General features: G+C 39.6%; 1 protein-coding gene across 1 annotated transcript in view; it reads left to right on the top strand.

Moving 5' to 3' along the window:
* PHLPP1 (PH domain and leucine rich repeat protein phosphatase 1) overlaps positions 1 to 27,896 on the top strand; it is a gene marked incomplete at its 5' end in the record, with an annotated part of 135,901 nt that overhangs the window by 76,333 nt on the left and 31,672 nt on the right. Inside the window, 4 exon segments of the mRNA XM_058022654.1 lie at positions 13,634 to 13,800; positions 23,479 to 23,625; positions 24,152 to 24,382; positions 26,373 to 26,575. Of these exon segments, the coding sequence (XP_057878637.1) occupies positions 13,634 to 13,800; positions 23,479 to 23,625; positions 24,152 to 24,382; positions 26,373 to 26,575 (748 nt within the window).

Genomic DNA, 27,896 nt, shown 5'->3' with positions numbered 1-27,896 from the left:
TCAGAGCTAGAGATAAATGGCCAGAAAGCCCCTCTGAATTACTGGCAGCATAAGCTTGTTCTGTGCCATGCTGTGCTTCTCTCTTTCTCTCTGGTTCACCCAAATGACTAACAGCATCGGGATGATAGCCAGCATGAGAACATATCCCCATGTGCTCATGATAACCTCCCATTCTTATGTAAGTGTAGAAAGAAAATACATAGTTTCAAGTGTGTTTTCAGACTGTCAGAGGTGAAGAAACTATGCTATTCTTTTAGTTGGTAAAGCATGCTTTGAGGAAAAATAAAGGCATTTTAAACCCCAACTCCCCAGCTCCCAAACCTGAAAATTAGCATTCTGCATTCATGGATTTTCAAACAATATTTTGCCACTTCAAGTTGTTTTTTTGATGTTTGGGGTTCCTGTCCTGAGACAGAAAAACAGAGACAAGCATGATTGTATGCAAGCAGTCGTGTGGGAAGTGCTGCACAGTAACATTGTTTCTGAAGAACAGAAACAGGGAAACTAGTGATGCTGCAAAAGTAATTCAGATTTCCTCCAGCTGATGCTGTTTGTGTCAAAGAGCTTAATTGTAAGGCGTACCACACTTGATTTACATGTATAAAGAAATTACAAAAGTTGAATCTTCAGCTCTGTAGTTCAGGCAAACTAACATTCATTTCCTATTGCTGGGAAAAAACCCCAACATTTATATGAGGTATTCTGCCTCAGGTGTTTGGGAACTAATCAAGTTCAAAGCTGCTGAAAGAATCATGCTAACTAAGAAAATACTGTGTAAAGCACTGTGTTTCTAAAAGCAAGCATATTTAGCAAGGGCGCTATTATGGCTCTGAAACTTAGTTTCTAGTTGCTTGCTATGGGCTAGGTCATATGGTGCTTGCAGATTCTTCCCTGATACTGATGTGGTATATAGTACTTGCACTTTTGTGAGTTATGAATAATATTTAAGACTGTATTTTAAATATAGATGTTGTTTAATGACACTTGTTCTGAAAGTGACATTTGTGTTAACTTATATTCATCGGTAGTTCTTCAGAGTAGTTCCTCTCCTTTGTGCTCCTGATACGTGCTGCTGAAAACTGAGGCTTCTGATTCTTACTTAGTGTAATGAAAGCTTTAATTATAAATTTTATTGCAGAAGGAAATCCCTGGTAAAATACTTCATTAAAATGGCTCAATTCAGTTTTTAACTATGAAAAAGCAATTCATATCTATCTTCTGTATACTTCAGAAGAGGTAGAAGATGATGTTGTTTTAACTTTTAAATAACAAGCTCAGTCTTGAAAGGAAGCTTGCAAAGAATGCTTGCTCTGCAGTCTTTCTCCCCACAGAATATTGGCAATGTTGACTTTTTAGTGATGGTTCAGAATGAGACAAATCCTAATGCATCACTCCTGCAATAAATATGTGTATGCTAGAAAAGATTTGAATTTGTGTTTGTGGAGACTGGAGTTTAATTGAATTAAGAATAAGCATTGCTCCTGTATAATCAGATTCATTCTAACAGTGGAATCCATCACAGCCAAGACCGCTCTCATGCTCTGCCTCTGTAAAGTTTTGGAAGGTGAATAGGTATTGGGACTGGTTTTTCCTATATGGATGTGTCCTGAGGTGAACAGAACTTCTGTTTTTAAGGACAGACTAGAATTATTGCACAAATACTGACCTAAATATCGAACTTGGTGACATACTTATTCCAAATAGGCCACTTTTAGATACGCTGATTTAGCCTCAAACAGAATATTTTTAAAAGCTGGAGATCTGTCTTGTTCGTTAATATTGATAGTTCTGTACCACAGTGCATTTCTTTCCTTTTACTTTCCAAAAACTGGAGGGCTAATTAAGGAAGCTTAAAAGGAAAACAACAGCAACAGATTTGGTCCTTTGTGATCTAATGCATTCGTTCCCTTGCCAAGTGTTGAAAAATAGGCTTGTGCAACTGGGAAGGGGGAGCAGAGGGGAAAGAAAGGAACATCTTCACAGCTTTAAAGAACTTTGTCTGCATAAAGTTGTCATGATAGTTATGGAACTGGCACAATTACTTGCACAGCAGATCTGCCACTGTTTGCTACTTGAATGTCAAATGCAGAAGGACAGGGCCAAGAACGTGTGTTTAACAGTGAGGAGGACCTCACTGTTAAATTTGCCACTTTCAAAAAAAGCTACACCTTTACTGTAGAAGAGAGAGAGGTGTTACACATACGGTGTTAGGGAGTGGTGGGGCTTGCTGTTGTGAGGCTTTTATTTGGGATGTGGTCTGCTGTTGGCTGCTTCTAACACCTAAACCTAGCAATTTTTCATCATGTGAAATTTCTGTTGTGAGCATTGCCTGTGACAGTTCATGACATGGGTGGTTTGGGTGGAGTATAAAAGGATAAGTGGTCCTCTATGTTCCGAGGCATGCAGTTAAAATGTGATGTCAAGGTCTGCCTAGGAAATTCAGTATTGCAGACCTTATGCCAGGATGCATTACAGAATTTTATCTTCTTGGAAACAGTGTGCCCCACTGGGCATGCCGGGATGAGTTATGTGATCCCACAGACCCTCTTTCTCCCCTCCTGGCTGCAGGAGAGCAGGAAGGGTGTCAGCAGCTTCATGTGACAATTATTTCCTGCTTTAGTGCTTGGTTCAGTGGGGCAGGTAGAGGAAGAGAGGAGATGAAGGACAGGGGCTGTGAACAAGGCATGTCTGTGTAGGTGGGGAGAGATGTGCAGGCAGAGCTTTGTGTGTCTGCACAGCAGTGACCAGAGTTGGACAGCTGTGCCTGGGCACAAGTTGTCATGTGGGGCTTAGATGCCTGCATGCAAAAGAGGCCTGCTGTTGAAAATACAAGGAATGTCCAAAAATAGGATTTAAAACCTACGAAATTTAAGAGTTTTCTCTTGTGTGCTTTTATATTTTCTTTTCCCTGTTTCAGTTGTCTCTGTGTTAATGTCTGTCATGGAAGTATGTGGTGTTCCTAACAACTGTAGCCTGTGAAAAAGGAGAGATGATGTCAGTGTACATTATGTTTAAAACACAGTAAAAATAGCAAGAATAGCAAATTCAGCTGAGAAGGGCATGCTGCCATGTTGGCTTTATTCCTTTCATGTCAGTGCAGAATGCTCTCTTCATACATTTAGTTGCACTGTGAAGCTAACAGAAAATAAGAACAGATTAGAATTTAGCTTATGCTATACAAGTAAGTAATGCAGGAGCCTCTATAGCTGTAGTCTCCATCTTTCCTCAACTTGTGTAGAGATCTACCTGGAGCAGCAGTGTAAAATTATTAGTTTTGCTTTTTGCTTTTTTTTTTCTCTAAAGTTATCTAGTTCTGACCATCTGCCTCAGTCTTCTAACTTTTCAGTCTTCTTATTTTTTCAGTACAAATATGAGAACTGTTGTAAAAAAAGGGAGCCCTGTAAAACTGGTCTGTAACTCTAGTGATATGATATTTACTTCTGATGAGGAGAAAAGGTTTGAGTTCTGAACACATACTTGGTGCTACAGACCACATTTATATATATATATATATATATATATATATATATATAAATTCTGCAGAACTTAGAAAATAATTCCTGACCTTGACTGCAGTTCTGCAAAAATATTTCCAAAATAGGGCACCAAGATGATTAGCTTTTGGATGTGTTTTACAGCAACTGTGCTCTGCTTTTCAGCTGTGCTTCATCCACCTTTGAGACAGGGATAGATCATCAACTGTGAGACTGCTTTTTCCTTCAGCACAGAAGATTCTGCTCTTTAATTAAAGTGGTGGGAAATAAGGTATATCCACTTGTGCATATAGCTTCATCCCTGTTTCAGATACTTTCAGAAGTTAGTGTTTGTCTTTCTCCTGTCAGCCATGGTCAACCAGGAAAAGTTGTGTGAGAAACTTCCACCACAGCTTCATTGTGGAACACAGACTTTGCAGAGCTTTTTAATACAAAGTGCACCTTCCAGTCTGTACAGAAGGCTTGAAGCCACGAATCTCATTGTTAAGTTAGCCCTGCATTGTATTTGCCTTGGCTTGCCCTCTAGGTGATTGGCCTATTTCATATGTATTTCTGGATACTGTAACGAGCTGTCTTCACAGGGTTCATCACTGCAGTGATTTTTATTACCAAGCTTCAGTTGTTTCTGGAGGCATTAGGGACAGGCTTTTGTAATGCTTACTGGTCAAAATGGGCTCAGAATACCTTTTTGCAGAGCTTTGATCACAGAACAGCCCCAATGGTGAGTGTAGGAAAAAATCATATGCAAGGATAAAGTAGTTTATTTTAAGATATTTGGGATGTTACTTATTACAGTGCTGACAACTTTTATGTCACTGGATGCACTGTCTCCTTTCCAAGTGTCTGTTAAACCCCTAAGCAATAGATAACCTTCTGGAGGAATACTGTGGAGAATTTTACTTTCCATGCAATTTGAATTTCTAGATTAGCATTTTTGCTTTTACCTTTTGCTCTTGGTTGTCACTTGTGGTCATTCCACAGGGAATTGTGTACAACAGACTACTTGTGTTGCAGTTAGGAATTTCTGACATTTCCTTTTAGCTTTAGAGTCTTAGTCTATGTGCTTGAATGTACCATTGTGATTTGGGGCTGCCTGGTTTCATGTGTGTTGGGAGCAGTTTGGAGGTCAGGAACCTGCTGGTTGGTCACTGTGGAGGTGACCATGAAGTAGTTGGTTTGTTTCTTATGCCAGTTGAGCTTGGAGGCTGAAAAATTAGTCTTTATTCTAATATGACCTACAAATTAGTTTAGTATACTGCCAGCATCAGTGGGCATCTTTTGAGAATAGCCTTTAAGCAAAGCTCGTTTTCTTTGTGAATAACGATTTGTGTTTCTTCACACTTGAGACTAAGCAGCACCATTAGCCTCTTGGAAAAATTGATTCAACATCTAGTCAAGGAAAGAGAACCCAGGAAGATTTTCTCATTTTTTAGTATCTTTTTTTGAGCTGATCCTTACTTACAGGAAATATGATGACTCTAAGTTTAGTACGAGGAAACCATTTTTTCCCCTAATACCATAAAATGACAATGTTGAGATAATGCTGTCACTAAAAATAGATCCCTAAGAATAAACCTACAGCTTCCTTTTGGTGGTGATTACAAATACTCAAACATAAACAGACCTCTGGTTTCCATGTGGAACTTGACTTCCTTTTCTCTGTGTGTGCGAAATCCTCAGTATTTGGGACCTTTGCTCTGAAGTCATATCTGGTCATTCTTGCTGTTGATGGCTTCTTATCATCTGAAGTGTGAAAGCAGAAGATTGGGCAAAGCAAACTTGAAGCCAGTTTTCTTGCTCTTTTGATGATAGCACTTGAAAGTTTTCCTCCTCCTCTTTCCCTGAAAACCCTATTCTTTTGTGCCTTTTATTATTAGAGGTTAGTTGACATTTTGGAAATTAACTTCTGGGTGTGTTTCAGTGTAGTCAGTCTCTGTTTATGGTTCAGGAGGGAAGCCTGATATTTTGTCTCAGCTGATTAATTTTGCATGTCTAAACAGTTCAGCTGATTTTAAAGTGTAATGGTGACTTGAAGCTCTTCATTTGTATTTTAGAGAAATTACAGTTTCACTGTTTAGGTTTTTTTTTCTTTTGCTGGAATTTAGAGAGTATGTGGTTCTTGTTTTGGGCTTGCTGCCTTCAGTTAATAATGATTATTGAAGTATTGCAGCCAAGAGTGAGAACAGAGAGCTAGGTATCGCCCACGCATGTGGAATAGCATTCCAGTCCTGTATTTTGAAGCCTCTAAATCAGGTTCTGGTATTGTTGAAGCTGAATTTGTGCAGCTCTTGCATAATTACAGGAAAGCATCACCTGGAAGCTCAGTGAGGAGTTGTATATGTTATCTTTTAAGGTGTGTTCAAGCCAGAAGGATCCCAAAATGATTTCAGTAATCTCTGGAAGTGAAAGAGTAGAAACAAGTGGGAGAATTAATGTAATGTTGATCTTAATGAAGCTCAGGGGAACCAAGTGTCCACAGTGAGCACATCCCATAGGACAGGAGAGGATTGCAGGGACTGACATGCTGCACAGAATTTTGGTGTGTGTAAGGTGTGATAACGGAGCTGATCTTGAAACTGAATGGCTGTAACACTGAAAGCCTTTCCAAGCAAAGTCTAGCAGCAAGGAAGAAAGGATAGGAATTATTAGGAAAACCTAACTTTAGGGACATTTACTCTCCTTAGGCCTCTTCTGTAGTCAGTGGAGAAGGATTAAAGTCTCCAAGGAGAATAGGGAATGAGTGCTGGAGACCAGTTTTTGGCCACAGGCCAGTAGAGCTATATCCATGATTATTTGTATTGCAAAATATTGGGTCAGAAGGACTTTCTGTGTTAGAGTGGAATAATGGCATGAAAAGAGTTAATCTCATTGTTGAATTAATCCATATGATACAGCTGTGTCAAAGAACCTAGATCAGCAATTGAGGACCTAACATAAGCTCTTGCTTAACACAAACAAGAAAACCCTACCACCCTCTCCATGTGGGGCTGTGGAGACTCAGACAAGTGAATTTCCAGTGTAAGTCTTACTGGCAAGAGTCTGAAATCTATAGTGTATCATAGAATGGTTTGAGTTGGAAGAGACCTTAAAGATTATCTAGTTCCAAAATTCCCACCATGGGCAGGGACGCCTTCCAGCAGACCAGGTTGCTCAAAGCCCCATACAATCTGACTTTGAACACTTCCAGGGATGGGGCATCTGCAGCATCTCTGAGCAACCTTGGATTATCTTTGTAGCCTTCCTCTAGACATGCTTTGAAAAGTTCATGTCTTTATTGTGTTACAGACCTTAGACCTCGTTGCAGCACTCCAGGTGTGGTCTCACAAGGACAGAGTAGAAGGGGAGAATTATCTTCTTTGCCCTCTTGGCCACATCTCTTTTCATGCAGCCCAGCCTGTAGTTGGCTCATGTCTGGCTTTTCATTGACCAGAACCCCAAGCTGCTCTCAGTAATGGCTTCTACCAGTCTGTACTTACATCTGGGGTCGTCTCCTGACCCTGCTGCAGCTCCTGGGACTTGGACTTCCTAAACTTCATGAGCTCTTGCGGGCCCACTTTTCAAGTTTGTCCAGGTGCCTCTGGATGGCTTCTCTTCCTTCTCTTGTGTTATCTGTAAGCTTGCTGAGGGTGCCCTTGATCTCACTATGCCATTGACAAAGACATTGCAGAGCACCAGTTGCAAGACCTGTGATCCTGAGGGCCGCTACCCTCCACCTGACAGAGAGCCATGAACCACAGCTTTGGCTGCATCCATCCACCAATTCCTTATCTGCTAAATAGTCCACCCTTCAAATCCATGTCTTCATGGTTTGGAGATAAGGATGTTGTGTGGGACTGTGCTGAAGGCCTTAGGGAGGTCCAGGTGGATGACATTGGTTGATCTTCCCTTGCTGACTGCTGCAGTCACTCTGTCATAAAAAGGCCACCAGGTTGGCCAGGCATTATTTGCACATAGTGTCTTGTATGCGCTTTAGCATTGCTTCCATGAGGATCTGCTGCATGATTTTCCCATGCTGAAATGAAAAAATGCTGAAAGAAAGTCCTTGCTGGAGGGCTGCTCATTGCAAAGTCTGTGTGCTTGGCAGTACAGCAGCTTGTCTTTGTAAATAAATAAATCTAACAGGAATAGTAAGAAGAAAAAGGGGTTTTTCTTAATTTTTATTAGACTGTCACCTCTTTGGCAGTGTTTACAAATGAATTATTTTCAGTCAAGCTGTTCTAAGGATGTTAATATTCCTTGCTCCACCAAATGGAGATTCACATGTCTGAATTAGAGGTAGCTTAATGCAACAGCTAATTACTGTCACTTAACTCTAAGTTACGCCTGAAACCTTGTCCTTGCAGGGATCTTAGTGTGAGCATCCCAGTGTGACTACCACCAAGGTCCAGAGTTGCTACCATTCCCTGGGTAATATGGATACCAGTACATTATTTCTAAAAGAAGACTACTTTTCCTCCAGGAGGAACAAAAGTACTCATATTCTAGTAATGACTTCAGATATTACCCAGAATTTCCAAATAACATATGATGAATGTCACCTTTTTTGTCAAATTCTTGCTCTCAAGATCTTTATGCTAAACTTGGGACACTGGCTTTCACATCTATGATTTTTTTTCTGGTCTCCTGTCATGAAAAATAAGGGAGCCCAACTTCTGCTTAATCCCCTTCACATTTCCCCCTCTCCACACATATTTGCTAATGCTGTTTTCAGTTGTTAGAGGTTTGCACAAGGGCCAAAAGTAGAAGTGACCTGTCTGTTTATAGAACTTTGTACAGAGATAAGGAGAGCAGAGAAGTGACAAGTTGCAATTATTTTTGTTCCCCTGAGTCTTGCTGGCATGAGGTGTTTGTACTGGAGGCTTTTGGCTGCTTCACCTGCACAGGAGAGCTGGGGCAAGAATGCCCTATGAGTGCTGCCACACTGGCATGCACTTCTGCCCTGCTCTTAGTAGGGAGTTACTGCTCTGACCTGTGGCAGGGCCCATTGGGTTTGTGGATCTGAGTGACAACTTTCAAAAAAACCCTTTGCTGGGTTTTATGTTTTCTGTGGGAGGCCCTTAGCTTGAGTTGGCCTCTATCTAATTTAACATTTGAACGAAAACAAAAAGGAGATGCCAGAAAAGCCAGTACCCTTTTACCCTTGGGCTGCACCCATTTTAACAGTTGTTATTTAAAAATGAAAATACATGACTTTAAAGCAAAAGGTTTTTTCCCTCCTCCCCTTCATTAAGTTTTCTGGCATTAGGTTGTTTACCAGGCTAAGGAGTTCCTCAGCTCTTGGCTGTGGCTGAGGGCACCAATGTGCTTCCTGGCTGTGGGCTTCACCTCCATGGAGGGAACCTCTCTGCTGAGCAGGGCTTTGATGTTTGAATAGAAAGGGGGATTAGGATTTGAAGCAAGGTTAGTTGTGAGGTGAGGAGAACCTGTTTACTCAAAGTTAGTTTAGATATTTCAAGACAATGGATCACTGTTTAGTTAAGGCTTATGCCGGCCTCGGTGGGATGTGATGATTATAAAACTGTTTAAAAACAAATCCTAAAGGAGAAAAATTAAACTGCCTTTGTATTGCATGTCTACAGCAGGTATAATTTAACACTGTCAACTCAGTTCAAACAGACTGGGAATTTGGCTGCCTCTGCAGTGTGGGCTGTTTTGCTATTTTGTCTTCTGTTGAAGTCCTAAGCAGTAATTTCTTATCTGAATAGAACTATAGGTAATGGGATGAGGGTAAACAGGAAAAGGACATAATTACATTGGTTTAAATTCACACCACAGGTCACACCAAAAGATGTCCTTGTGTAAACAAGACTTGTGTTTGTCCATACAGCTGGGTTCAGCTGTGCCCATTGCTGACATCCATTGTCAGCAACAGATCATTTTTGTAGTGTAGCCAAGGCTTTAAAACAAAGACCATAATCAGTCTTGTTGCATAGCTCAGTGACAGAGGTGTCATTATACTGATGGACAAAGCAAAGTGGTTTTTCAGCCCTGTGTAGCAAAAAGCAACGAGAATATGGGTTGATGCAAGTGTTTTTCTGTATTTTTTTTGCCAGCAGATTTACAGTGAACCCATACTGTATTTTCACAGGTCTTGGAATACTGTTTCCTGTTTAAAAATAATAAGTAAAGAAAAAAAATAAAATCAGAACACTTTGGCAGATTTCTTCTATTTGAAATGTTGCATGGAATTTAGGCATCAGAGGTGCTGCTGGCTTTTTGGAATAGTTGTTTTTATTTGTATAGTGGCACAAGTAACATATGTGTAAAAGTGAGTTTTCATATTAGGGAGACTCCTGTTTCTTTGGCATGTGTGCTCCTCCCTTCTCAGGTGGGGAGGAACAGAAGACACACTGCCCAACGGAGGGAGAGAACTCTGCAACAGCGTTATTTGTGGTGGTATTTCTAGAACAAATCTGCATTTTGTTGCTGCTGGGAAAATGAAAAGCACAGTTATGGGTTTCTGGTGTTTGCAGTGGGTAGACCCATGACTTTTTGTAGTGATGTTGTGTATCACTTCTTCAAAACTATAGTTAGTTTGCTGTATTCATCTGAAGACTGAAAAAAGATAGAACAGTGTAGACCTAGGATGCATAACTGAGGTTGCAGCAGGAGCTGGAAAAAAAAAAATCTTCCCTTGGACTTTGTGGTTTGATGTACAAAGTTCAGTGTGGCCTTATCCCATTACTGTTCTGGTATTAGAGTGGGGGACATTGCAACACAATGACAGACTGTGAAGTATTTAAAAATCATATCCAGGGAATGGAGAAAGCAGCATATTTCATATATTTTTATTCATATTTTTTGATGATTAAATATCCCAACTGAAAAACAGACTTCAAAGAAGTGTGAGGTCTTGCTTTGTGTTTGAGCTGCAAGGGTGTCAAATGTTGCATGTCTTGCAGAGACAAGCCTTGACTCTACAGCTCCTTGCTGTAGCTCCTGTCATTGAGAGTGTGTGATGTACCATCTTTTGAGAAGGTCATCGCCCCAGCCATTTCCTCAGTGCTCTTGGGGCTGGAAATGCAGCAGTGGTTTCGTGTGACACAAGTTGAGGGGTCTGTGCAGTTTGGGATATGATGAGAAGACATTTGAGAGGGATTGGTTTGGGCCATGGCAGCTTCTGCGTGTGGAGTTTTGAATTGTGCTGCTTATGGTTTTATTTTTATATATGTACATATAGCATATCCAACAGCTATACTTATGAGTTTTCCACAAGAAAACACCAAACAAACCATAGCAGGCACTTAATGCAAGTTCCCTGTGTATCCAGAAAGCCTTTCCCTCTTGCAGTGCTATCACAACAACTGTCTTCACAATTTTTGTAGGAGCATGGACGTGTTGAACACAACCCAGATAACTTGATGGGATATTTATTTACAGTGGATTTTTTTTGTTTTGTTTTATTCCAGTGGAAGCATGACTTTCTGCAGATAATGTCCTTTTTTCCAGATGCATTTTATTCTTTGAGTGTGAAGGATATCCTACTCAGCATTTTCCTACCTTTTATCAGCTTATCTCTGCAGTGATTCTCCACAGCGAGTCAGGGAAACACAGTGCTTTATTAAAGAACTGCATCATCTTTTAGGAAAAAAAAAGTCTTTGCTTTTGATAAACAATAGCAAACTCAAGCATGTGCAGTCTTGCTATCTTCAAATCAATTGTAGACAATTGCAAGATTGATTGATTTCAGAATAACATGATTTCAGAATTTTGATATTCAACATCAAAATAACTGGTGAAAATTTCTGGTCAAAGAAAGAAAGTATTACAATTATGTTCTCCTTTGTTACTCTTCTTTTTTTTTTTTTTCACCTTGTTGTTCTATTCTGTAGGAATTTGTTATAGCACAGTATTGAGCAATGGAAAGAGAAGTTTTATCCCTGCCTGTGAGAATAACTATGTGTGCTTATATGAGCCTTCCTTGTAATAATTTGGGAGTTAATTCTTCGAGTACTGTTTGGTAACAGAAAGACTTTGATAAAATTACAGTTGATTCCAGAACTTAGACCTTTTAAAATAATGGTTTTATGTTTTACAGTTATCTCTCTGGTAGAAGCATCATTCAATATTTGTAAATTGCATGAAAATATTAATTAAATGCTTTGTATAATAAAGTGTTCCCTTTAAAAAAAAAGTCAAACAAAAAATAACCAGCGCATACAACCTGTAAAAACAAAATTACTTTTAACTAGATTTATTTCTCAGGATTTGACAGTTTTAAGAAAGGATCTGCATCCTTTTTTTGGGCAACAGTAGAATTTGTATATTTGATTTTGTTTGGCTGCATTATCATGATTCCCACTCAGAGTTACCATTTTTGGTTCTTGAGATATTTTTAGAGTAATGAGCCTTACTAAGTGCTGCTGGATTGCTTATTGCTGTTCATATCACATTCCAAACAAGTAGTTGGAGCAACAGTGTATGCAAGTGTTACACCTGAAATCAAACATTCCTCCTTTTTAATTTAACGGGTGTCAGCAGTGTGATCAGAACTGTACAGAACTGGGCATAAACAGACTGAATACCCAGCATTCAGAGATGACTGCTCAGTATAACCTGTGAATAATTCTTGTCTCATACTACAAGGGGCAGAAAAATACTAGCTACAGTAACAAAAGGACTGAACTAATTGAGTAACCAAATTTCACACATTTTAATGGATGTGGGAGGACTGGATTATTAATGGTTGCGTTGGAGAAAAACACTGCGGTGTCTGTTCCCCTTGAAGCTCTGTTATGTGTGTTTATAACAGCAACCACTTATCCTAAGGCCTATGCACCTTGCATTCGAGAGGAAAAAAAAAATTAGTGGCAAGCTACCTCCTCAACACGTGATGCCTTTAGTTTCAGAGTGCCTTGTAGCAGGGGCTCTATCTCAGCCCAGAAGGTTGAGTGGCGTGGCTTTCATCAGAGTTGAGAAGCTCTTATGTCACTGGGCATTGATGAGGAGTTGTTGGGTCTTTTACTCTTTTTGCCCCTTAGATATGGTATTTGTACCTCCAGAATCCCAGCGTAAAAGGCCAGTGAAACAATAGCTGCTTTTGGTATGAGCAGCTGACAGAACACCATAACTATTTGCGCACTGTTGGTGTGGTCCCAGAAATCTAAAATGGTGGTGAAGTTGTTTGCTTCTCTTCCTTTGGTCGAGCCATGCCTGCTCCAATAATGCCTCTCCTTCTTCTAGCATTTGGCTCCTCTTCCTTGCCCACTGCCTTGCGTTACTGTGTGGTGGCACTTTGCCATGTAGCATGTCTGTGACACTGCTTTGTGAAAGAACATTTTCAGTAGTGTAGGACAGAAAATATAAGCATTCTACATTGCAGATTTGTGTTTGTTTTTGATTTTGCTGGTGATATTTTATGGTAAAGTTTAGTAAATAAGTAAAACAGGAAGATGTAGTTCACCGAGGTGTATCCTAGAGATACGGAAAGGGGCAGTATTGCCATCACTTGAAGAAGTTTCCTATAGGTCTCTGTGGAATGACACTAGCTATATATATATATATATATATATAGTGCTAGGTGATAGGATTTTTTTAGCTGCTGCAGATTGTGTTTGTTTTACCTTCCTCTTTCTGGAAAACAGTGTTAAGCCTCCAAATCTCTGTTTTGTTTTTGTCATATTTTTTTATCACTTTTGAACAGTCTTCTAATTCATTGAGAAGAAATGAGTGTTTAGTGCTTTGCTGCTGGGTTATTTTTTCTCTTCAGTAAGGTGTAAATGGGATAACTTTTCTTCTGGCATTTAATACTCATTATCATCTTGGACATATGAAACCAAGACATTGGTGATGACTGCTAACTTCTCACTTCTGCTTACTTGGAGGAGGCAGTGCTACCCAAAGGTCTAAACTAAAGCTCATGTAATTTTTTTTAGATTCATTTCACATATTAATTTGACAAACCTTTGTTCTTTTCTTCCTGCTAGTCCTCTGTGCACATGGTTTAAGCACTGAAGCCAAGGAAGAGATCATGGCATAACTTGCAGCAATTATGTAAACTGTGTTAGATCAGCTATATATGCCAACACTGGCTTCTGCTGTGCTTAAAAAACAATTTATCATGTGCTGGTAGGAGTGAAGGAAATGTTATTTTTTTTTAATTACTGTATTAATATGTTGGTGTTGTACTTGACTTCCAGGTTGCATCACAACGCATCAGCTCAGTGGATCTTTCATGCTGCAGCCTGGAGCACCTGCCTGCCAACCTGTTTTATAGCCAAGACCTCACTCATCTCAATTTAAAGCAGAACTTCCTGAGGCTAAACCCCAGCCCATCCACAAGCAGAGCGCTTAGTGAATTACAAAGGTAAAGTAGGATGGTTCTAGCACTCTTCCTTTGTCCTTGGAGCCATGATCTGCAGGAACTTCCCTAAAAATTACTACCTCCTCTTGTGGAACATTGTAATGTTCTGACTGTAATGCTTCAGAAATCGGTTAACTTTGTGTGTTAGAAACAGACTGGCTTTCATAAGAAACTTCATGTTTTTCTTGTAAATAGAAGGATATTTTCAGCTCAAAATGCAATTTTCATAATATGTTTTTATGTACCTACTGAGGCCAGACTGTAGTTCTTCAGCCTTTGACTCGTGTGAGTGAGTATGAATTGGTGAGCTGCCCATCAAAGGCAGCCATTCTATGTAGGAGCAGTACTGCATGTGACCAAGGGAAGAAGTTTTCTCTTAGCCCCCCCAAGCAAAGGAAGCCCTGATTTCATAAATTCAGTCTGGTTCCTGTCTTCCTTCTACTCTGCTCAATCCTGTTTTTCTTTCTTAGTATCTGTGACCTTCCAGTTCTTTCCACTGCAGCTCATCCAAGAGTGTAACAAATGGGTAGACAGCAGCATGATTGATGCTCTGAATGATTTAATGTATGTGTTCTGTGGAATCAGCAGCCTTTCTGTGTTCACAAAGATGAATGTTCCCATACTGAATATAAAGCTGTGATTTTAATTTCGGTGGTAAGTGAATTGCAAAGTACCTCAGGATTGTATTTGTGGATGGTCCTGTTCAAACAAAATGTTTTAAACCACATTTCTAAATCCCTTCCTCTTTGAAAAACAACTGAAAAGTACGAGATGGATTATGCGGGCTGTTGTATTTTTATATCATTCCAATTTCATTTTGGAAAAACAGCTATTCCAAGACCTTATGAGCACAGTCTGGAGAGAAATTCTGACTGGACTGTGAATGTCAGCATAGGTGTCCAGATAACAAGTGGGATTTTGGCATAAGCTAGCGATGAACATGGACAAATAATCAGTGTCTCTTATTTTAATGACTTCTTACAATTTTTTTCCTTTTTAAGTATCAGAAAGTGTAAAGGAGATACTTGATTATGCTTTGTCCATGTACCTACAGCGAATTTCTGTTTGCAATAGGTTTGGATTTGTCTGTGTACCTGCAACTAATTCTGTTTGAGCTTAGAAAGTATTGATAATTATTGTGATAGGCAATGGTCATTCTCTGTTTAATGTTCTCTTGGTATTGCAGTTTTAGGAACAGCTGATGAGTCTTGCTGATAGTTAAAAAACCATTAAATTTTTTCTGACTAACATGAGGCTGAACATAAAAGAGTGAAAGAGTTCAGATGACAATATATACTCCTGTTTTCTGAGATGAGGAGAATCTGGAGAAGTGGTATATACCTGAGGTGGTGCAAACCTGATTGTCTCTCATTCTTCTGTGAGCTGGCCCTATTCTATAAGCAAGTAATATTCTGCTCTGCTTCCATTGCTTTGAGCTTGTCAAAAAGGCACAAGGCAGATCTGGGAACTTCTGGAGAAAAAAAAATTAGGTTACACAGCACTGTTTTGGTGTATCTGAGTTGGTGCACCAGAAACTCCTGCACTTGATGTTTCCCTTTGATGTCTTCCTTTGTCTGCTTGATGTCCTACAGCCTTACCTTCACCCAGGACAGGTGGGATCACCCAGACAGTGAGTAGCTGGAGGAAGCTGTTGCCACTGTTGCCATTGCTGTGCCAGTGGGAAGGGCTCTGAAGTAGCGGTAGTTCCCACGGAGGGTTCGGAAAAGCCATGCTCCGCTGGTTGCCTTTTGCCTCCATACTGCAGCAAAAGCCTGACCCTGGAGTGTGTTCCCAAGCCATTCTCCTTCCTGCCCTAAGAAACAGAGAACTGACTTCTCCTTTGGGTGGGAAAACTCGAGTTGTACTTGTATTCCCCAGAAGCTTTGAGCCAGCTTGACTGCTAGCAAGTCTGCTTTTCTGTAATGAGTAAACACACAAATATCTAGAAAGAAGAGAGCACCACACATTTTGAAATCATTAGTGAAACCCAGTATCAAAACAGGTGTAAAGTGAAGCTCGTTGTTCCTGTGAGCACACATCTGATTGATCTATTTTTTCTTTTTAAACTAATTCCATAAAACCATTTTCAGATTTATAGGGGTCGCACAAGGTAAAACTTCACTGAATAAACCAAAGTCTTTTTCTGTTCACCGTGTTCTTTCAAATCACAGGAAAACAAGTTCAAAATCTCTGCTGTTCTGATTTGGTGCTGTTGGCTTTTCTACAAAATTCTCAATTGCTAAATTGGAGCTGCACATGAGGCACAGCACCACTGAATCAAGCCTACAAGTATTTAAGGCTCCAAAATAGCCATGTGCTTGGATGTTTTGAACAAAACACATTGGCATTTACATACTTACCCTTCCCAGTACAATTTTAAAGTAAAACCTGGTTAGCAAGAAAGAAAAGAAGAAAATTACTATAAGCAGTTTTTGGTGCTGCAGTTCCTCTTAATAAATCCTTTTGGGTGGTAATTTAATGAATGCTGGATTTCAGAACAAGTGTGTCAAAGACACAATAAAATACCAACTTTTCAGCCACCCACTGAATTGACTTGCAAGCAGCTGGGTCATAGTAATGATGTGCTGACTAGTGCACTGTCATGGCAGGTACAGTCAGGAATGTATTAGGAAAAAAGGAATTCCTATTTTTGTCTACACAGTTGCTTCTTTCAGTTGTTAAAATAATACCATTTGTTGTATTTATGAATAAAATGTTTAGTCCTGATTAGTACATGACATCTGGAGCTGTAAAAAGATGTAGATGTAAGTTTTCCCAGTAACTGCACTTCTACTTGCTTTACTGTCCACTCAACCCCCTTTTGTTGCTGTAGATGCTCTGCAGCTGTGAACTTCCATAACTGAACACTCTGAATATTGAAAGGTGAATACAGCAATCTCTATTGTTTTTCCTACTTATCAGGGAATACATATTTCATGCTATATGTACAAGTAAGCCATCTGAAAATTCACCTGTACTGAAAAAAGTAACAAATGATGCTACTTGTTCTCCCTCACAGAATCTTTTCTAAAACTAAAGGAAAGGATGTTTCTCTTTTGGAGAAGAGAGGAGATTTCCTGGTTGAAATGCTAAGAAGAGTACAGGCTTGCTAATTTTGCAGAGTACTGTTGCTCTGAGATGAGGCACAAGAATAGACCATAGTCTTTATTTGCTGTTGCTCTACTTCACTGGACTGAGAACACTTCATCTTATAAGTAATTGTTTCAGTTGCTGTTGTTGGAAAAAGTGGTTGGCATCAAGAATATTATTTTCTTGCTAATATTGAAAAGTAAGTTATCAGTATGTGGATTTTAAAGATATGACTGTTGCAGATTTAAAAGAAAATTAAGAAAAAGAAAAGCGAGATGTAGTAAGACACTACAAGTTGTTTTTAAAATAGATAAAACACAAAAGTTGTTTTAAAAACAAATAAAATTATGCTTGCCAGTTTTATCTAATTAATGAATTATTATTCTGATTGTGGTTGTTAATTGTTAACAGTGATGATATAGATTTTTATCTTAAGCTGAGTTGGTATAGTTTTTCTCCCAGAGCCCTTATAGAAATCCACTGCCTTCTTGGCATCTCTGGTGAACCTCTTTGGACTAGTGGCAGAAATTTGAAGATGTATCTCTAAGTTATGAGAAAACTAGAGCACTCTGAATTACTGATGCAAGTGTTTCTGAAATCCCTTGCAACTTCCAATTTTTATCTAAACACCCAGGATTTCAGGGAACTCAAACTAAACTGTCCTTACAAATTCATTGTGCAATAAGGAGGTGAATTAAAATGTAATCTTTGTTCAGAGAACACTTGGAAGCAAGGGCCAACCAGTACTGCCAACCTAACAGGTATGAACCCAGCAGGCAAGGTTGCCTGAAGTCAGTGTGAGATGCAGCTTGATCTTGCTTGTACCTAGAGGAGCAGGGAGGAAGGTCTCCAGCCTGCCACTTGGTTGGCCTCAAAGTGCCCTGAGGTACTCCTTGTGGTTATTGCTATCAGGGTATGAAACTGAGGTTACTGGAGAAAGTTGGATGGTTTAATGGATGTCAACTATAAAACTACCCCTTTGTCAGCCTCACAGGGGCACTGGAAAAGATTTGAGCTTTCTCCTTTCCTCCCCACCCTCCCACTTTATTTTGGGGGCTGTATGTTTGAGTTTTGAGGCAGTTTTTTTTCCTTTGTTTTCTTGTTGTTGTTTATGGGGGTTTTTTTGTGAGTTTTTGTGGGGTTTTTTTTGGTGTTTTTGTTTGTTTGTTTGTTTTTTGCAGGTGGGTTGTTGGGGTTTTTTTGGGGGGGGTTAATGGTTTGGGTTTTGGTGGGTTTTTCAAATGAATCCTTGTTTGTGGATCATACTAACTTTGCTTGTTCCGTGTGTGAAGATGTGGGGAGCTTCTTCTCACAACTCTGTTGGTCTTGGACAGGAGGAAACCTTTTATATAGTTCCTTCTCTTTCACTTAAAGTCAAACACTGAAGTGCAGCTATCTAAGCAGCAGGGTAAGAGGAAAGGTTGGGATGGTATTGACAACCAGAGGTCTACTAGTACAAACCTCATTGAGTGCTTGCTGTATTTTAATGCTACATTTATTTTCTCACCTCTGTAGCTTTGGAATTATTAAAAAAATATTTGTTATGGTAAAGATGGCACTTGTAGTTTGTTTTTTATGTAACTTCACTGCTTTTGTTTTATCCAGCTTGTAAAGACATTGAACAAAGAGTTTGCTTTTGTTAGTGCACCCTTCCAAGCCTTCATGATACTGTGTTCTCCGTAACTCCTGTGTATCTTTGTGATCTCAAGGAAGTGCCCTCATGAACACCCAGCAAAAATCACTGATATTTAATTAAAGAAAAATTAAATCATAAAATTAAGTCTCTGCCAATGACTAAGTGGGGACAATTGCAAAATTGGCTTAATGCCTGAAACACATTGAATTATTTTTTATTTTTATTTTTTATATTGGAACAGTGAACTTAATAGTGGTGTGAGAAAAATAAATGGCAGTAAGAGATACATGCTTTTAAAATAATGTAGTCTAAAAGTGGAATTTGCATTTGGATTAGTTGGATTCACTTTTGTGAACTGTAAGGCTAAGTACAGCAGTCTCTCTTCCAAGTAATGCTTCAACAAGTGAACATATCTATGGGATCCAATTATTGTGTATCAGTCTCCAATTTACTTGTCTAGTTCTTTTGGATATGGCTTCCAAAGTAAAGGGTTTCTTTTCATGTAGTTGAACATGTTTCAGTTTGGAAGTCCACCCCTAGCTGATGCTTTTGTATTTCCATTATAAATTTCCAATTAAGAGGAAGTGAATATATTTTCACTACTTTTTCCTAAGAATTTTGTCCTTCCTCTGAGGTCGATCTTCCTCCCCATGTGAAGCAGTGTGTGGTAGGTATGTGCAGAACCTGAGAACTGCACTGTGTAGTAGTGTAGGTTCAAGTTATTTCCACTAACAAAACTATACACTTGGTTTTCTTGTCTTCATGGTACTCTTACCTATCATGTAATATAATAAAAGCTTTATTCTTGTTAAGTTTGGTGGTAGTCTGAATTTGACTTAACTATATTAACTCATCTTAACATCATTTGAATTATATTACTAATTTAGGGGTTTTGCAATGGCACCTTTCTGGAAAGGGAATGCTATGACAGTATTTCTGGCACTAGGCTGGCAACTCCCTTAGGCAGTAAGGCCATGGAGGGTAATCCAACACAACTGCAGAAGGAAAGTAATTTCCACATTTTAATTCCAGGGAGGAAATTGCCATGGCAGAATTTTAGGGAAATTGTCATCGTGGTTAAGTAAGTGGCCACAATAGCAGGTGTTCAAGAAGGTGGAGAGTTTTAGTTGGGTTCTAAAAGTTGTCACAGCACTGCAAGGCAAACACCATTGTTCTGCTCAGACATGGTGCTGAGAATGAGGGACACCGACGTTGATGCTTGAAAATATTACTGAGCTGTAGCCACAGCACAGTCATGAGAGCCCAGATTCTGGAGGTAGGTGTGGGAAAGTGATTGCTTTCCTTAGATTGAGTTGTTTATTAAGCCATGCCTTCCCTTGCAGATGTAGTAAAAGACCGCTTTTTAATTGTTTTTGTAAGAGTAGGGCAAGACCAGTTTTGTCAGATGGGCCTGTTATGGCTGAATTTCAATGACCTCCAGTTGGAATACACTATTCCCCTTGCCCCAAACATAGTGGAACACAAATGCTGTACTGTGTAATGGAAATTCCTCTGCTGTTCACACCAGGTAGAGCTGAATTTGAAATTAGCACGTCAGTTCATTGCTCTGCCATAATACAAACTTCTCTTGTTGGTCCCTCTCTTTATTTTTCATATGTCAAACTAAAGCCCTTCCTGAAGTGGCAGCTTCAGGATTAAATAAGTGGGCAGTTTTTGACTCAATTAGGGCAATTAGTGTTCAGTCATATTGCATGTTTAAATCCAAGGGTTGACATGTCAATATTTTGCTCTAGCTTAAAGTAGGGCTATTTTTGTGCAGCAAAGTGAGTGTTTATGTATTGGCCATTACAATAGAAAGCTTAGTAACCTAACTGAGCATAGTGTATTGAGAGATGCTGTTCTTCATTCAGGCTGACTTTTACTAAGATATAACAAAGTCTGGAACCATGGAAGAAGGACAAAAAACATATGTATGGGCTTGATGTGAGGTTATTACACTGTCATGCCTCAAATGAGCAACGTTGCGGTGCCTTTTTTTCTTTCTAGCAATGCCATGTGGGCAGCATTGGTCTATGTGCCTGCTTCTGATAAGAGTAAAGATTTGGGTGTGAGAAAACCGCAAAGATGTTGCTCTGTAAAATCTGTTGGAAGCCTGATACTTTGTAAACTCAGCTGCAACAGAAATCTGGAGTCTTTAGAATACTTCTCTCCTACGTTATTTATATTGATGTGATATACAAGTGATACTGGTGTGACTGACTGTAAATCTGTGTAGATATAAGAAGTACTATAAACAATGCAGCATTTTAAATGTGCAGTGTGGCAGTGCTCCATAATGGAAGTGATGTTTGTGATGTGCATAGTGTGAAGTGAGTAGCCAAAGATGAGAGGTAGACTTAGATCTTAATTTTGAGCAAATGCCTGCTAGTTTGGCTCAGTAATGTTCTGCACTTGACAATGCTCCATGGGAAGAAATACTACTTTAGCATTTTCTAAATGAACATGCTTGCAATGGGGGAACAAAATACCTCTTTCCGGCCAGATGTCTTAAATTAGTGTCTTAACTGTAACTAAGACTATGGTATCCATCTTTCAGTGTTTCTGTAAATGTGATTCAACAATTTGTCTATTTTTTGGTGTACATTTTGTACATTTTGTATGAGTGTATCCAATACTGGATGTACTATTCATTGTCACTTATGCACTAAATAGACCTGTTAACCAGTTCAGTTTGTTTCCTGCCTAGTTAGTTAGATTATTCACCAAAGACCTTTAATAAGCTCACAGTACAACATGGATTAGAGTAGTAGAGATGTAATCCAGATATGTTGGGTAGAGGGAACTTTTTTCCTCTCCTCCTCTTTGACCTAGGGCAGTTATGCACAAGAATGTATGCAGAAAGCCTTGAAGCTGAACATGGCACTGGATTTACTGTTTTACTTAGCTTCCTTTACCACTGCTGCCCCAGTCCTCTTTGCTCTGTTAGTTTGATCTTCTGTAATTTTATCTCGACATTGTGTTTGGGATCTTCTAGTGGATTTTTTAGTGGGCAAAAGCCCTGAGACTATCCTTTTGAGACTACAGAGTGGCACAGGTAAAGGCTGTAGCCTCACTGTGGTTGTTAAATTAGTTAATTCTTTTTTCATGGTTGGCTTGAAAATTGGAAAGGTTACATTTTGATGTTTCTCCAGCAGCTGAGTTATTTTGATTTAATCTTCACGTTTTTACTTTTTTTGTACTTGCCGAAATGGGAGAAAATATTCTAAAGGCTCAGAATCCAGTGCTTGGAGCACTCTTGTTTGTATTTGCAGCTAACTGAGGATGATGTGGGACAGCTGTTCCACCACAGAAACACCCCAAATTTCAAGGCAGTATATCTGTGCCCTAAATCTACAGTTATCTTCAAGATAAATGCAGGATTGTGTGTCTCAGTTCTAGGTTCAAGATTTTTAAGTCCTTTCTCTCGAAATAGAGGAGTATGAAGGTATAGTGTTTAAAACGTGCATATTTATTTTCCTGGCTAGCAGCTCTTACTAACTTACCTTTGCCTCCTTTTTAATTTACAGTTCTTCCTTTAGAGATAGACTAGTCATAGTTTCTGCACAGTAGCATTTTTTCCCCTGCAGCACTAATTTGATTGCAAGATTTCCTTTAGTCTCCATCTAACTTCGTTCCAAACTTCTTCTGCCTCCAGCATGGCACAGGGTGTTCAGAATTTGTGATAACTCTGGCAATGTTTTTTCTCTGTTTTTTTCCTGCCATCATTGCACCAAAATACCACTAGAGAGTACAACATTCCCTTGCTTGCTGCAAGCCTGTGTAAATGCTATATGAGTTTACAGCCTGCCCTCACTGAAAGTACCTGTTATTAAAACTCTTTAACCTTTTAATGCTTGATGCATTTGCTCTCCATGTTTCCTAGTTGGAGGAGAACAGAGTTCTCTGAGGTAGGAATGGGCTGATGCAGAGGCTATGGATACATTGGCACATGCTGCTGGAGATTACTTCTATGTGGAATAGCAGCACTCATGGGTGCAGTTTTGCTTCCATTGCCAAGTTATATAAAAGTCTGCTCACACAAATAAAGGTCTTGATCCTTAATGAAGGGTAAATTAAGTCCAGATAAAATGTCCTGGTATAAGCTGTGCCAGAATAGAAACTTCCTCCCATCTATCGGAGTCTGACACAGATCTTTTCATTCATCCTTTTACTTGGCTTTAGGCACACCTCCCAGTGGTTGTCAGGCAACCATAATAATGTTGCTGAACATGCAGGCTGGCTAATTGGATTGTCCCCTTCTTGGGTTTTTTGTTTAAATGATTTTGGTAATTTTTAGTAAGGCAAACTCATGCAAGTTGCTTTCTTTTTGACTGGTGTCATAAACCAAGGAGCTTTAAGAGTTCTGTGACATGTCAGGGGCAAAATTTTGCCTCTGTCACTACAGAAGCCGTGCTAAGTTCTGTTTTAATTCAGCACATTTCCCACTTGTATTTCAAACAGTCTATTCTAATCAGAATTTTTGTTTGGAAGGCAAACATGAATGGTCCTGAGCACACAGGTCAGCAGCACCACAAAAAATAAGTGTTCAAATAGTCGGAGAATTTCCTGCGCCTTTGGTAGTAAAACTACCACAAGGGTAGTTTTACTACCAAAAAATGGGTTCAGGAAAATAGCAATGCTTTAGTACAGGGTGGGATGCCGTGGAAGTGAAATATATAAGGATGGCAAGGGATTTTTTGTTACGCTCATTGGAAAATGCATTTAATGTGTTGTTCAGGAGGGTCTGTTCCTCTTTGTCAGCTTAACATGAGTGAACTCTTACAGGTGGTGTTGAATTTGAGTGTCTGGTCATTTCCCTGGTTGCTCTGAGCATATGAATTAAAAATGCATGTGATTTGTATGTAGATAATCAAACTTGCCTTATATTAATCTTGTGAGGCAACTTAGTATTGATTACTGATTTGTTTCCTTTATTTTTTCTTATCTCATTTTAGATTCACCAAATTGAAGAGCCTTAACCTTTCGAATAATAATTTAGGAGACTTCCCCCTGGCAGTCTGCAGTATCCCAACGCTGACTGAACTCAACGTGTCCTGCAATGGCCTCAGAAGCATTCCAGCAGCTGTAGGAGAAATGCACAAGCAAGTACTTTCTTAGAACTTTCACATGCACAGCCTGACAACAACAAAGGCAACAAGCAGTTTCATGACTCTGCATACTCCTGCTATGAGAAACAGTTTTAACTTGCAGGGTTCTGTCAGAGCAGACTGGCTTGTAGATCCATATGGAAGCAATTGTGGATGGAGGGAAAGCACACTTTGTGCTTTGAGCTCTTCCAGTCTCCAGCATTTGACACAAGGGTCACCTTCACAGTGAAGGAAATCTTTTAACCCTTCTTGCTTATGTTCTTCAGCTGTCATACAAGTTGTAGTTCTGGAGATAGAACTGTCTAACAGCCTACACTTCATAGTTGCCAAAGCTTTTAATTATTTGGTGAATATCTTCTGTAGCAGATGTTACAGCATTATTCATTAGCATTTTTCTTTCTGCTGCCCTTTTGTATATTGTATGTCACTGTAACTGCAGCAGATTTGTGTGTTTATAGGAAGGAAATAGGATTTAACAGGTCACTCATTTTCTTCACTCTCCCTTCCCCTCTTCTAATAGCTTGCAGACGTTTTTGCTGGATGGCAACTTTCTCCAGTCCCTTCCCGATGAATTGGAGCATATTCATCAACTCAGCTATGTGAGTCTGTCCTTCAATGAGTTCACTGACATTCCTGGAGTGCTGGAGAAGCTGACTGCCATGGATAAGCTCTGTATGTCAGGAAACTGCATGGATACCCTGAACCTACAGGTGTTAAAAAGGATGCCTCATATTAAGCACGTGGATCTAAGGTAGGTATTCAGAAAAGGGGAAGAATTAGTGAGCCTAAATTATTTGTGTTGAAGTGGCTTCTCCTTGGCTGTCAGAATTGCCTCTGGGTATAACTCTCTTGTGTTTGTCCACTGAACCATGTTTCTGGTGGTGTTATGTAACTCCCAGCACTTGCCGTGACTTAGCACTCTTCTTGGAGGAAGTTGGAGCATTTAGGGGAATCAATATGAAATGAGTTTTAGGGGAAATTAATGTTTGCACCAAAGGATCAACCAAAACAGAGCCTGGGACGCTTGTGATTCCTGCAGTTAGTGTTGTTGCAGTGTTAATGCAATAGACCTGATAGTCCCTGGCCCAAAAAGCTTCTGTCTGAAATCTTACAGATTTGTGAGGTGAAGAAAAGGGCATTGAAGGTGAAAGGGCAAAACCAGATATTTTAATATTTCTTGGTGTGTTAAAAGACCTTGTCCACCATTAGTAATGTTATTTTATTGATGCCCTCAGAGGGGTCCAAAGAGATCCTTATTACAAATGGCTCTGGTAGGAGATGGTTCTCTGTTATTATGGTCTTTGGGGAAGACAAATTCTGCAACCAGCTGGTCAAGGCTCAATTCAGAGCCAGGACCATGAGGTCCTTATAAATGAATTTTGGAACTATGCAGTTAAGCTAAAGTAAGATAAAACTTATTTTACTGTACTGCCATGTAGCTCTCAAGATGTTGCAGTCTAGGATGGGCCGGCATAAGTTTAGCTGAAATAGATAGATGAATTCTGAAGTGCTTCTGGTAGGGTTAAAATATGTCTGTGTTTGTACATATGTTAAAAGCAAATAAATTTGCCTCAGATGATTTTGTGGCTGACCTGGCCATGAGTTCCAGTGGTGCAGTTTCAGCCCTCTGATTGTCTGCTGCATCCTTTCTGCACCTGGCAGTGAGCAGTGGTTCTTTGTGGCACTAACTGAAATAGCAAATGTTTTACTTGTTGTACAATGAAGTGCTTTGCTTCAGTGAAATCACAGAGAAGCGCTGCGTACAAATTGAAAATATAAAAGGTAAGATGGTGTTGGAGGGGACATGTTAATTACCCTTATTCTTTTAAGTGGAAGATGTAGCTACTCTGAAAACACAACTGTTACACAGAGGTCAATGCTTGGAAAGCAGGAGCAACAGGAGAACTAAAGTATTTGTCATCTGCTGTAGAGAGGGCTCAGCTGGCTTAGTGGGCCAGCAGAAGTTACTCTACTGATTTTAGTGTTCTGCTCAGAGCTGGGAATTTGAAACTGATCTCTTTGGAGTGCTCTGCAGTCTTAAACTTTATGGGGCTATAGATAATCTCATTCAGTTATAACTTCTGGGGAAGTTGCTGAGTATTAACAGTATCAATGCACTGCAGTAAAGAAGTCTAAAACCTGTCCTCTTTATCTGTCAGACCAAATTGTCTTGGATTTTTGCTTTATTTTCTTTCAACACCCATTTTCAGGGCTCTGAATTTGCATGCTGTGAAGCATGGAGAGGCGAGAAGCAAATACATGGGAATTCATAAATCTCAATTTGGCCTTTCAGTAAGGCAAGGGTCTCCAATACATGCTGGTTACTTGTATGTGCTGGATTTTTCCAGCAGATGATAGGCCAGCAAGAACTGTAGAAGTTTTGTTCTTTTCCAAACTATTGGGCACAAATAACAGCCAGATCATCTTTTATTTTTATAGGCACAGTAACGCTTAGCTTTTTGCAGAGCTTTTCATCAGTACTTTTCAAAGTAGTTTAGAAAGGAGCTTGGTGTCATCATTCTTTTGTCATGAGGGATAAAGCTACAGAACACAGCTATCCTGCTTTTCAAAGGATTAAAATCGTAACATAACAAAGGGGAAAATATTAAAAATCAACCTTGATCAGAACCTGAAAGCGTGCTAGTTTAATCCAGTGCAGCTGATTGATTGTAGAGCAAGCAATGGTTTGTCAGCAGGAGCCTGCCTTCTGACTACAACTCATCTCCTTTTTTGTCTGCAAGATTGAATTCAATTAGGAGATTGGAGGCCGAGGAAATAGATTTTCTGCATCATGTGACCCAACTGGATCTGCGAGACAACAAACTTGGGGAGCTGGACGCGACAGTTTTTAACAACGTGGAAGTGTTGCACTGTGAGCGGAATCAGCTGGTGACCCTCAAAATCAGCGGCTATTTCCTCAAAGCTCTGTATGCTTCCTGCAATGGTGAGTGGCAGCTGTGGTACTGTCATTGTACCTGGCTCTCTGTGAGATGCTTCTGGAGTGTAGTGCACATTGTCAGGAGGTTCTTGACACAGTCCTAGATAAAAGGGTTTCTCATGTGCTGTGTAATGCTACTGGCAGTTCTGGGCTTTGGAAGTGACTTCCTAATAAAAATACAATTTGGAGGTCTAAGAACTGTGAAAATCTCAGAAATTCTTCTCTATGTCAGTAGGGAGGGTTCTTGAATTTGTCACTTATTTTGGTTGCATTGATGTGTTGCTCTACTAAAACCAGTAGGAATTTACTGCTTTTCTCTGCACTGAGAAAGTTTGAACAAGTGGCCATTTGGGAGACAACCCAAAACTCTAAATTTTTGCTCCTCCCTCCAGCTGCTTAGCCTGTCCAGAAAGGTCTGAAATTCATAATGGTAACTTAATTTCCTTGTATTTGATAATAATAATGCAGCCTTGTGCATATGCAGTTGCATGACTGCTGTGTTTCATGAGCAGGATCTGTTTGATCTGTCTCTGGAAACTGCTATTACTTAAAATACTCAGTTTGCACCACAATTTTTATCATTTTTTATCATTTAGAGTAGTTCAGTGTGGAATAAAGAAAATGCAAAGTAGGAGAACTGTGCATTTGATGAGCAGTCTGAACTGCCTTTAAAAGGCTGTCATCTTAGCAATATCTAAGCCTGTGCCTTCATTAAGTATTCATGCCAGGATCTTTGTAGCTGAGAAAAGTTAACATAATCTGAGCATGTGCTGTTCAATGTGGGCTGAGAATCCAAGTCAACCCATGTCTTGCAACCAACTGCCTATTTGGTCTTGCTCTTCCTCCTGGCTTGTCCTCTCATTACCCTCGGCCACCTTGTTTTCAACTCATTTTCCAAAGAAACTGCTTGTTACAGTTGCACTTCAGCTGATTTTTCTGTAGGCTCAAATAAATGTCTGTTTGGGTTTTGGGTTTTTTTTAACTTAGCACTAAGCACTAGCTACCTGAAACCTTAAGACATGAACTATATTTTGGATGCTTCAATAATAACATTACTAGCTCTAGTTGTGTTATAAAAGATCTGCCTGCAACTGGGGACTCCACAGGCATGCCAAGGCTTATGTAATGTGTTGACAAATACTCTGGATCTTGCCATGACCTAAAGGACTCTGGTATTCTGTAACTTGCTGTTCCAGCGTGGGGAGGTTCCCTTCCCATGCTTATATCTTAAGTGAACAGTGAGACAAAAGTAGAGCAGTTTTGTGACTGACTCTTCTGGGCAGAGGGCGGTGGAGGTGAAGTTACAGCTCTTGTGACAGAAATGGAA

The sequence above is a fragment of the Melospiza georgiana genome, chromosome 1 (assembly GCF_028018845.1).
Source record: "Melospiza georgiana isolate bMelGeo1 chromosome 1, bMelGeo1.pri, whole genome shotgun sequence".
In the NCBI taxonomy this organism is placed as follows: domain Eukaryota; kingdom Metazoa; phylum Chordata; class Aves; order Passeriformes; family Passerellidae; genus Melospiza; species Melospiza georgiana.
This window is presented reverse-complemented; position numbering and strand designations above follow the sequence as displayed.